The 12,636-nt window shown below is 39.7% G+C and overlaps 1 protein-coding gene and 1 pseudogene across 5 annotated transcripts in view; one reads left to right on the forward strand and one right to left on the reverse strand.

Moving 5' to 3' along the window:
- Positions 1-562: 562 nt before the first annotated feature.
- The window catches only part of NETO2 (neuropilin and tolloid like 2), a 74,270-nt gene continuing 62,196 nt past the window's right edge, over positions 563-12,636 (reverse strand). For 4 of the 5 annotated variants that reach the window (XM_062176272.1, XM_062176271.1, XM_062176274.1 and 1 more), the window contains 2 exons: positions 12,249-12,362; positions 563-5,400 (listed from right to left, as the gene is read on the reverse strand). In XM_062176272.1, the coding sequence (XP_062032256.1) occupies positions 4,820-5,400; positions 12,249-12,362 (695 nt within the window). In that variant the 3' untranslated portion in view covers positions 563-4,819. The remainder of the gene's footprint in view (positions 5,401-12,248; positions 12,363-12,636) is intronic. The other variant, XM_062176275.1, reaches the window with a different exon arrangement.
- LOC133748317 (26S proteasome regulatory subunit 4-like) lies at positions 8,706-10,570 on the forward strand (annotated as a pseudogene).

A 12,636-nucleotide genomic window follows, 5' to 3' on the forward strand; every position in this document is an offset into this window, starting at 1 on the left:
ATATGGGATGCCAGTGTTGAAGGTGGAGGCTTTATTAGTGCCATCACAACACTGACCTCAGGTTTTCTTTCCTTTTAAAGATTTATTTGAAGGGCAGAGTGATGCGGTGTGTGTGTGTATGTGCATGAGAAATATCTTCAATCTGCTGGTTCATTTCTCAAATGCCCACAAGTCAGGACTAGACCAGGCTGAAGCCAGGAGCCAGGAAATCCATCTGAGTCTCCCTCATCAGTGGCAGGGGCCCAAGTACTTGGGCCATTTTCCACTGCTTTCCAGGTACATTAGAAGGGAGTGCGACTGCAAGTGGTGCAGCCAGGACTCACACTGGCACTCTGATATCGAATGCTGGTGTTGTAAATGGTGGCTTGACCTTCTGTGCCACAATGCCAGCCCCCACACTTTTTAAATAAGATCATAATTATGAAGCTTAGCGGATAGGAAATGCTGAAGCTTTCCCTGGAAAAAAATTATAGGTTCTGTTGCTACAAGTGACTTAAAATTCTTTGCCACAGCTAAAGACTTATTGAGGCAAGGAAATCAAAACACAAGTTTTTATTTCCAGTTCAAGGGTCAAGATTCTTATGGTGAAGCATCAAACCCAGGATTAAGCAAGTGAGAATTCTCATATGGTCTCGAAGTTCACAGTTAATAAAAGTCTATTGCTTTCTAGATAGCATATAAACATGCACCCTCATCATCACTCCTTGGGCTTTTGCAGCTATTAAAGCCAATCACAGAAACACATAGAAAAGTTAGTAAAACAAAATTTAGAATTTTAAATTGCTATTAGGAGTACATAAAATTTCAATAACTCATTTCACAGGAAGTAAAAAAGATACCCTTTAAGATATTAGTTATCTGTCCCAGGTCAACTTGTCATTTATAGTGGCTAGGAACTCAAATCATTCTCTAAAACTCGAGAGACACAGCACATAAATGTTTAATTTCTATAGTATACATTGTTTCATTTAGATTTTGAAAAGATCACAAAAGCAAAAACACTGAAGCTGTGTCTAGTAACAAGCCTATGTATTGTTAACAAAGTGTTTATTAAGAATTCACAATAATTGTCTTACAGAACTTGCAGGTGCCAAGGAATCATGGCAACAAAACTACAGAATAACATGGTGTTACATATATAAACAAAAAGGGTGAAATATAATGCTCTGGGGAAAAAAACCCATTATAGAATAAATTACATTTTAAATCAGAATGACAAGCTTAAATGGAACATCTGGATTGTTGAGAGCTACTTGACTTTTAAAACTTACAGCCAGCAAAAGCAGGGTGACAGCCTAAAACCAAGGAAAAAGCACTCGGGCAGGACTTCTGAGACATGGTACTCACTTGGATTCTTTGGGTTCCAATCTTCTCAACCCTTTTAAAGTTGCACCAGATTATCTTTCTTGGATCTTTAGAAACACTCAAAAGTCGAACTTTCTTCTGGGTCTCGAGTGTGATTCAAGGCGTATTTTTACTATGTTCAATAGAACAGATACCACTTTGCACTGACAGCATTGTCTCCTTTGAGAATGACTCCTGGAACTGCAGCGAGGCTTTCTCCAGCCTGTCTCACCAGTTGACACAATCCTGAAGCAAACATGCATCCTCCTCATCAGACACAAAAATGTTCAGAGGCATGTAAGGGAGTTCTTTTAATGCTGAATAATTATATGAAATGACACTGACAGATGAGCTGTTAAATCAAAGGAGCCTTTTAAATCTGTGAAAAACTTCATTGAAATTTTATTCTACCTCCTTCCATGAATAAAGGAATATCTCAGTATATCCCCACATACTTCAGATGTTGCAAAATGTTAAATTTTGAGTTAAATTTGGGATGGAAGATGATGACAATATCATGGAAGTTAATTTAACTCTGTTCCTGAATTGAAATTATTTACCTCTTCCAGATTTGCATTTTGTTAATGAGTCTTCAGAAAGTTCATGAAAAATGTGTTATAAAAAAACTGTGCATGGGTTTAAAAACTTTCTGCACCAAAATACACTTGTCTTTGGATTTCATTTTGTCACAAACTTTCTGAAGTATCCTTGTGCTTACCACTGGGGTCGTGTAAGAGGCTGTAACTTCAACAAGATGGCTACATTTCATGTCTTCCATTACTAAAATTTATGGCTTTCTCTTTAAACAATCTGTAAAGTAGTCCCACTAAACTCAGAGATGCAAGATTATATCTGCAGCAGTCAGATTCTGGCAGTAACTCCTGAAATTTGATAGCTCTGTTCTCTTTCCCTAGACCCCACAGCAAGTGTGGCTAAGAAACAACGGAGACCTAACACCCATCCGTGGCTCCATGGAGTCAAAACCCATGGCAGTCTAGGGCTGGCTTAGCTGGTCATCGTCTAGTCCTTTACTTTTTTTCCTGCAAACAGACGTATCAGAAACCAACACTCCCAAACTAAGCTGTGCCTTCACTGGGTTAAGATTTACCTTTATGTCCGAATTCTGCTTCTTTTTAAAATTCTGAGGCCATGCTGTCCTGTATAAAGAGCATTATGCCTTAGAGAAAAGTAGCCTTTGCTGCCAAGTTTGGGTTTTCTATGGTAAAAAGGAGAAACTGACAGAAAATTTAGAACCAAATTTACTATCCAAATTGCCCTTGGGAAACCATGTATTTCTGTGCTATCTGAATGTTAAAGTGTCTTCTTTAAAGGCTCTGTGTTTTTGTAGGCTTTTTCAAGCCCTTTTAAAGAAAGCAGAATACAAACTGAGAAATAAAAATATGGTGACAAGTGACTATAGATAATGTAGTTAAGCATACTGCATTATTTTCTACTATAACCTATAGGTTATGATGGGTCTAACAGCTTTTATGGATATAATTTTACATACAAAATAAGCTAATTTCTCTTTCATTACTTTGAGGAATGAGACCACAGTTGTATTATTTACTATGCAGTTCCAATGCTGCCTCATATAAGTAATCTATGAAAGTGTCTATTCAGCATAGTTACTGAAAAAAACTCAACTATCCAATGTCTCTTGTACTAGTTCTTTGAAAAATATTACTTTGCCTTTCCAAATTGTATTTTTAAAACAGGAAATTAAATCATAAATGCACCATGTGTAGATTCCTCATCTCCTGGATATTTACTTTTTTAAAAATAAAACATGTGACAAAAGAAACACATTCTGAGGCAGTATTTGTGTATATATTTAAGGTCACAGTTTTCACTAATCTAAGAGAACATATCTATATAATATTTAAAATGAAATCTAGTGAAACCCCAACTTCTCATTTGAGAATTTACTATAAAAATATTAAAATGATAATTTCTCTCTTTTAAATGGTACTTGTATCTGTTATAATTTGGCAAATGGATTCCTTTCCATACATATTTTTTAGATCCAAAATATACATGACTGAAGGACCATGTAACAATGTATGTGATCTGTGTAGTGACATAAAGCAATAAATATCACACAGTAAAGAATTTATCACAAACTAAATATAGTAACAAAAGAAAAAGCTTATGTACACATTACCAAGTTCTTTACAACAAATTATAGTGCATGGTTCTATCGCAGCATATTTGTACACAAAGCTTCTAATGGGAACACTGAACAAAATCTGTAGTGTAGATCTTTAATTTTGATTTAATAAAGTTTGTCCAGTATCAAATAATATCAAAAGTCTAAAAAAACAATGAGTTTTTATATCATGTTTATAAATTATTGTTTTATATACCATAAAAAACATAAGGTCAAAAGTGCAGTTTAAAAAAAAGGGGAAGTTGTTATTTTTGCTAAAAGCTAGAAAAATGTACTGTCCCATGTAAGAGGTGATCTAAAAGCTTACAGTTGCTTAGGAATTTCCCTGTAACTCATAACACTTGGTTCTCATTTGTTATAAGATAAACCAACACAGAGCGTTAAGTAATCTTTCATAAAAATAAGAATCAATGCATATGTAACTACAGGCCTCCCCCAAAGTGAATTCACTCTGTGTATTAGAATGAATGGGCCATCAATCAATGTGACCAAATTTGGGAAACTCCAAAGGCTAACCAGAAGTTATCTTCCTCAAATTCTTAGTCATAACTGGTAATGGTAATGGCATATACCCAGGGTTATGAAATCTTCTGGTGTAACTAACACAAAATATGATTTAAAGGTGATAAATCACATCATCTACTACTTCTCACAGAAAATAAGGACTAAGCATCCAGTAACAAAAAGGCAGAAGTAGAGAAATTAGTCAAGAAACAGATGGATGAAACACAACTCTGGGTCTTAATTGGCACTTATCATGGTAACTAGCTGTTTTCGACACATTTACAGAACAAAGGCCTATGCTGAAGTATGTGGTACATGAACCACTTATTTTTATATAAGAAACTCAAAGGGTAAAATTGTAGGTTCATAAAACAATCAAGGTTAGAGAAAAAATATGTAAAAGAAATCTTATTTTTAAGTTTATTGTGGGACCAAAATATTGACAGAGCGGTTATCAGTCAAGAGCAGTATGTCTTTTGCTAAAACTAGGAGGCAGCCTGAGCCTGGCTCAACACAACCACTCCCCCCTTCAAGTGCCATCTCACCGGTGGTGCTTGGTTTATATGACACCAAGCATCAGCATATTACTTTTTCCACTGCATACAATAAGCTCCTTTGTTGATTTAACATGTATAGACTGCCTGAGATAATAAAGATGTCATCATTACAACAGGTTAATAGCAGATGAAGGTCATCCTTAGTTTTGACAGGGGAAGGGGTTGGCTGCCAGAAATAGCATGGGTATTGTGTAGGCTGTATACTCATGTAGTTAGTAACCCACGTGTCACCTTGAGTGGAATATTAAAAGTCGATGGATATGGATGCTTGTGCAGAATCTTCTCGTCCCCTGACATAAATTTCACAGGGAATCTCCTCCATCACTCTGTCTTCTAGGGCCTGTTCAGGGCACTCATGTGCCTGTTTGAAAGTGTAGCTACTTTTTTTGAAGGTGCTATTAAATGTTTTCATTGGCTGTGGTTGTGCAAAATCATTTCGGAAAGGAAGTTCCATGGAGCTGAGGTTGGTCCTGCTTTGTTTGACACTGGATGCCTGCGATCCACAGTGATGGTCGTGGATGCAGCGGGAGGCAGTGGAGGAGCGCCGCATCTTCTGGTAGCTGTCTAGCTCTTCTGTCAAGTCTGCCAGGTCTGCAGAAATTTCTTTGTCCCTTAGTGAGAACAGTTCATAATGGGGAGGATCAAACACTTCCTGGAACCCTGTTTTATTAAAAGCAGTTTTGCAAGTCATGACCTTTTTTCGAGGCTGCTTCACTTGTACTAAAATAGAAATAATGAGAAGGACCAAGACAATCCCTGATGTAATGCCAATAATTGTTCCATGGGTTTTAGTGATTTGTTCAAATACTCCTGCTTTTTTCTTTTCTGTAGAAAGAGAAACAAGGTTTTCAAAGTTTGTTAATATGAGACTCAGCACATACTGGTAAGGTAATTTTAGGTAAAGCAAAACACCTGGGTTAAATACATCACAGGCAATCTATTTTAAAGATGGGTTTTTAAACAAATTAAGAGAATCCTATTACAATGATTTCAGGTTAAAGTAGTCACAATGCAGCTTGAAAGATTATAGAAAAGATAAAGTATTTGGTTGGTTCCTTGATAAACTACTTGGTTCTTTTACTTAGAGGGTATAAAAGGCAAACAATTTGCAAATCAAATGCATTAATATAGAAAATGATAAATAGCTTAGCTTTCTGCTCTATGGTAGGTTTCATCAATTGCCGTGCTTAAGAATATCCATAGGGGCCAGTGCTGTGGTGTAGTGGGTAAAGCCACCACCTGCGATGCTGACATCCCATATGGACTCCAGTTTGAGAGTCTCGGCTGCTCCACTTTGAATCCAGCTTCTTGCTAATGGCCTGGGAAAGAAGCAGAGGATGGCCCAAGTGTTTGGGCTCTTAATATCCATGGGGGAGACCTTGAAGAAGCTCCTGGCTCCTGGTTTTGGATCAGCCTGGCTCCAGACGTTGCAGCCATTTGGTGAGTGAACCAGTGGATGGAAGACCTCTCAAACTGTCTCTCCCTCTCTCTGCCTCTCAAGTACATAAACACATCTTTTTTGAGAGAAAGAGAGAGAGAGATATTGATTGATTGATTGATTTTTCATCTGCTGGTTCACTCCCCAAATGGCCACGATGGCCAGGGTTGGGCTAGGTAGAAGCCAGGAGCTTCTGGGTCTCCTACGTGGATGCAGTGGCCCAAGCACTTGGGCCATCTTCTGTTGCTTTCCTAGGCAAATTAACAGGGAACTGGATCAGAAGTGGAGCAGTCGGGACTAGAACTACCCATATGAAATGCCAGCGCTGCAGGTGGAGATTTAATTTACTATGCCACAGTGCAAGCCCCATAAATACATCTTTTAAAAAACAGAAAAAAAGAATATCCACAATATTTCTAAGGATAACTATAGGAAAAGAACCAACATGATCAGCCACTCTCAGCCACTTGTATTTCTTGGTCTACTATTTGAGTGAACCTGAGAATACTTCAAGTACTAAGACAGTCACATCACATTATATCACCTTGTCATGTATATTTATTAGGCTACTGAGAGACAAAACTTTAGTTTGAGGCAGTGATTTGATGACTATCTTGCAGAGAGACATTCAACTATTACGACAAACCATAATTATTTTTCAGAGAGTACACACTGGAACTGTAGCATGGGAAATTCTACATAATTAAAAAAAAAGTTTTTAGAATGTTTCTGTTTTTAAGGTGTAAGAACGAGTCTAGCAACTTATTTTTTTATTAAATAGTGTTTCCACATAACTTAAAAAAGAAAAATAACTAGGCTACCTTCTAAATTATCTAGACAACTAAATAAGCTACATTTAGAATACAAATGACAAAAAAATTAAATACCTTGAAATAAATTTAACCAAGCACGTCAAAGACCTCTACAATGAAAATTACAAAGCATTCGGCCGGCGCCGTGGCTTAACAGGCTAATCCTCCGCCTTGTGGTGCTGGCACACCGGGTTCTAGTCCCGGTTGGGGCGCCGGACTCTATCCCGGTTGCCCCACTTCCAGGCCAGCTCTCTGCTTTGGCCCAGGAAGGCAGTGGAGGATGGCCCAAGTCCTTGGGCCCTGCACCCGCATGGGAGACCAGGAGAAGCACCTGGCTCCTGGCTTCGGATCAGCGCGATGCGCCGGCCGCAGCGGCCATTGGAGGGTGAACCAAAGGCAAAAAGGAAGACCTTCCTCTCTGTCTCTCTCACTATCCACTCTGCCTGTCAAAAAAAAAAAAAAAAAAAAAAAAAAAAAAAAAAAAAGGAAATTACAAAGCATTAAAGAAATAAGACATAAAAAATGAAAAAATATTCTATATTCACAGATTGGAAGAATCAATATCATCAAAATGTACATACTACTGAAAGCAATTAATAGATTCAATGTGATTCTAATCAAAATTTCAAGGACATTCATCTCAGATCTATAAAAAATGATGCTGAAATTCATATGGAAACAAAGAGACCTCAAATAGCTAAAGCAATCTTATACAACAAAAACAAACTTGGAGCCACCATAATACCAGATTTCAAGACATCCTACAGGGGCCAGTACTGTGGCAGAGTGGGTAAAGCCTACGCATGCGGTGCCAACATCCCATATGGGTGCTGGTTAGAGTCCTGGCTGCCCCTCTTCAGATCCAGCTCCTTGCTGATGGCCCAGGAAAGCAGTAGAAGATGGCCAAAGTCCTTGGGCCCCTGAACCTGTATGGGAGACCCAGAAGAAACCCTTGGCTTTGGATTGACCAAGTTCTGGCCGTTGAGGACATTTAGGGAGTGAGTGAACCAGCAGATGGAAGACTTCAAGACCTAAATCAGTGACCCAATACCATCAAATTATTAGAGAACATTGGGGAAACCCTGCAAGACACTGGCATAGGCAAAGACTTCTTGGAAAAGACCCCAGAAGCACAGGCAATTAAAGCCAAAATTGAAAAATGGGATTACATCAAGCTAACAAGTTTCTGTACCATAAAAGAAACACTCAACAATGTGAAGATGCAATCAACTGAATGGGAGAAATTACTCGCAAACTATGAAACTAATAAAGGATTAATAGCCAAAATTAATAAGGAGCTCAAGAAACTCAAGAACAAATCAAACAATCCAATTAAGAAATGGGCAAAGGACTTGAACAGACATTTTTTCAAGAGAAGAAATTCAAATGGCCAATAGACACATGAAAAAATGCTAGGATTACTAGCCATCGGAGAAATACAAATCAAAACCACAATGAGGTTTCACCTCACCCCAGTAAGAATGGCTTTCTTACAGAAATCAACAAACAACAAATGCTGGCAAGTGTGGGGAAAAAGGTACCCTAATCCACTGCTGGTTGGAATGTGAACTGGTACAGCCACTGTGGAAGACAGTATGGAGATACCTCAGAAATCTGAATATAGACCTACCATATGACCCAGCCATCCCACTCCTGGGAATTTACACAAGAGAAATGAAATGAGCAAATGAAAGTTATCTGTACCCTTATGTTTACTGCAGCTCAATTCATAATAGCTAAGATATGGATCAACCCAGATGTCCATAAGCTGAAGACTGCATAAAGAAATCACAGAGATAACTTGCACTTCTGAAGGGCAGCAGAGGTGGATGCACTGCCGGCAGCAGTGGTTTGAGTGGCTGAGTCAAGATGCTCAAAGTCAGAGTGGTAGTCATGGGCCTGGAGGTAGCAAGAAGGATGACAAGGACAAAAAAATAAAAATAAAAAATAAAAAAAGACATATGAACCTCCTGTATCAACCAGAGTGGGGAAAAAGAAGAAAACAAAGGGACCAGATGCTGCAGGCAACCAGCCATGGGTGACATCTCAGTGCTGGCTAAAATTATTGCATTTAGAATTAAAGACCATCTTCTCATGGAGGAAGAATTCATTAGAAGTCAGGAAAAAATGAAACCATTAGAAGAAAAGCAGGAGAGGCCAGCGCTGCGGATCAATAGGCTAATCCTCCGCCTGCAGCACCGGCACACCAGGTTCTAGTCCCAGTCGGGGCGCCAGATTCTGTCCTGGTTGCCCCTCTTCCAGGCCAGCTCTCTGCTGTGGCCAGGGAAGGCAGTGGAGGATGGCCCAAGTGCTTGGGCCCTGCACCCCATGTGGAGACCAGGATAAGCACCTGGCTCCTGCCTTCGAAAAGCAGGAGAAAAGATCAAAGATAGATGACCTGAGAAGGACCCCAATGTTGGTAGGAACCCTGGAAGAGATCATGGATGACAACCACACCATCGTGTCAACATGTGTGGGTTCAGAACTTGTCAGCATCCTTTCCTTTGTGGACAAAAATCTGCTGGAACCAGGCTGCTTGGTCCTGCTCAACCCGGAGGTGCATGCTGTGACAGGGGTGCTGATGGATGACACAGACCCACTGGTCAGTGAAGAAGGTGGAAAAGGGACCTCAGGAGACCCATGCTGACCAAATCCAGGAAATTAAGGAATCTGTGGAGCTTCTTCTAACCCATCCAGAATATTACAAAGATATTGGAATAAAGGCACCCATGGGAGTCATTCTCTATGGTCCACTTGGCACAGATAAAACCTTGTTGGCCAAAGCAGTGGCAAACCAAACCTCGGCTACTTTCTTTAGAGTGGTTGGCTCTGAACTTATTCAGAAGTAGCTAGGTGATAGGCCCAAGCTCATATAGGAATTGTTTTGCGTTGCTGAAGAACATGCACCATCCATTTTGTGTTTATTGATGAAACTGATGTTATTGGGACAAAAAGATATGACTCAAATTCTGGCAGTGAGAGAGAAATTCAGAGAACAATGCTGGAACTGTTGAACCAGATGGATGGATTTGATTCAAGAGGAGATGTGAAAGTTATTATGGCCGCAAACCACAGAAACTTTGGATCCAGCACTTATCCGAACAGGCTACATTGACAGGAAGATTGCGTTCCCACTGTCTGTTGAAAAGACTAAGAAGGGCATCTTTCAGATTCACACAAGCAGGATGATGCTGCCAATGATGTAAACCTGGAGGACTTGATTATGGCTAAAGATGACCTCTCCAGTGCTGACATCAAGGCAATCTGCACAGAAGCTGTCTGATGGCCTTGAGAGAATGCAGAATGAAAATAACAAATGACTAGCGCTGTGGCATAGCAGGTAAGGCCGCCATCTGCAGTGCCGGCATCCCATATGGGTACTAGATTGAGACCTGGCTGCTCCACTTCCAATCCAGCTCCCTGCTTTGGCCTGGGAAAGCAGATGGCCCAAATCCTGGGGACCCTGCAACTGTGTGGGAGACCCGGAAGAAGCTCCTGGCTCCTGCCTTCAGATGGGCCCAGCTCCAGCCGTTGAGGCCATTTGGGGAGTGAACCAGCGAATGGAAGACTTCTCTCTCTGCCTCTCTGTAAAACCTCTCTCTCTTTCTCTGCCTCTCTGTAACTCTGCCTTTCAATACATAAATCTTAAAAAAAAAAAAAAGGTAACAAATGAAGACTTCAAAAACTCTAAAGAGAATGTTCTTTAAAAAAACAAGAAGGCACCCCCGAGGGGCTCTATCTCTAGCAGACCACAGCCATTTTGAGAATGGCTGGAGTTTTCCCTACCCTCAAGAGAGGTACAATGGGGAAGCTGCCTGGAGGGAACCATGTTCTAGCTGATTTTTATTAGCAAACATCCTGTGTATCTTTCTGAGTGTGAGATGGTCCTTTGGTCACTGCTCACTCTGTATCCCAATAAAGTGTGCTCTTAAAAAAAGAAAAGAAAAGAAATCATTGAAAATTACACACATAGCAGTAAAAAAAAAAAAAAAAAAAAAGAAATCCTGTCGTTTGCCACAAAATGGATGCAACTGGAAACCGTTATACTAAGTGAAATAAGCTGGTCCCAAAAAGAAAAATACTATATGTTCTTCCTGATCTGTGGGAACTAATAAGAGTACCTAAAAGGTAATCTATATAAGTGAAATTGACATTTTGAGATGCAATGATTTTCAACAGCCCTTGTCTCAACTATTGAGGAATAGTTTTTTTTTCATATTATTTGTTGAACTCTTTACTTAGTATAGGGTTAATCTTATATGTATAAAGTTAATTAAAATAGATTTTTGTAAAAAAAAAATAAGAAGGGAATAGGAGAGGAAAGAGGAAGAATGTGGGAATGTGGGCGGGAAGGAGAGAGGGTAGTGTGGGAAGAGTCACTATGTTCCTAAATTTGTATATATGAAATGTATGAAGTTTGTATACCTTAAATGAAAAGTTTCTAGGTAAAGAAAAAAAGGAAAAGAAAATAAAGGCCGAAAATATGACATATTTCTAACAACTTAAAAAAGTTTGCAAACAGGGCCAGCAATGGGCACAGTGGGTTAAAATCCTGGGCCTGCAGTGCTGGCATCCCATATGGGCACTGGCTGGAGTCCTGGCTGCTCTACTTACAATCCTCTCCCTGCTAATGTGCCTGGGAAATCAGCAGAGGATGGCCAAGTCTTTGATCCCTTGCACCCATGTGGGAGACCTGGAAGAAGCTCTTGGCTCCTGGCTTCAGATCAGCTCAACTCCAGCTGTTGCAGCCATCTGAGGAGTGAACCAGCGGATGGAAGACCTCTCTCTCTCTCTCTCTCTGTCTCTATATCTCTGTGTAAATCTTTCAACTAAATAAAATAAATCGTTAAAAAAAAAAAAAAGTTTGCTAACTGGGCTGGTGCTGTGGCACTGTAGGCTAAGCCTCTACCTGTGGTGCTAGTATCCCATTTGGGCACCAGTTCAAGTCCTGGCTGTGCCTCTTCCAATCCAGCTCTCTGCTAATGGCCTGGGAAAGCAGAGGAAGATGGCTTGAGTGCTTGGGCCCTTGCACCTGCATGGCAGACCTAGAAGAACATCCTGGCTCCTGGCTTCAGATTGGCTCCCCGGCTTCTGCAGCCATTTGGGGAGTGAAACAGCTGAAAGAAGACCTTTCTCTCTGTCTCTCCCTCTCTCTGTCTGTAACTCTACCTCTCAAATAAACAAATAAAATCCTTAAAACATTTTTGCAAACAAAAACATGTTTTTGTTCAGATTAAGTATTTGTCTTTGCTTGCACCACATCAGAGAAGTCTGGAATCCACTGAAGAGAACACGTACACATCTCCTTTGCTGCCAGTCAGCTATGCTAAGCATGATTTTTAAAAATGACATTGAAAGTGTTTCTTAATAAAAAGCAAGCTATTCTTTTCTCAAAAATAGGTTGGTTTTTGCATCAGACTCACCTTTACAATGGTTTTCATCCCAAGGGTATGCACAGTTTTGAATACCATTACACACTAAGGAATTATTGATGCACATGTTGCTATGGCAAAAAAATGTGCTGCCTGTGCAGGGAGCTGTAGGAAAAAAGAAAATTATGTTGCTAAGAACAGACATAAAGATTATGAACATGTCTTATTTTACTCTTAAGAATCTGGCTTTGTATGAGTGCTTTCTTATCTCAAAGACCTTCCCATGAATATGCACTGTACTACACAGATAATGTGATAAAGGCTAATATTTTCTGATACAGACTCATTCAAACTTTTCCTAATGCTGGGTACCAAAATGTTGTTTTAATATAATGATGCTATGAACGTATATTCTAATGGTTCTTATGGATCTAGTATA

The sequence above is a fragment of the Lepus europaeus genome, chromosome 19 (assembly GCF_033115175.1).
Source record: "Lepus europaeus isolate LE1 chromosome 19, mLepTim1.pri, whole genome shotgun sequence".
Classification (NCBI taxonomy): domain Eukaryota; kingdom Metazoa; phylum Chordata; class Mammalia; order Lagomorpha; family Leporidae; genus Lepus; species Lepus europaeus.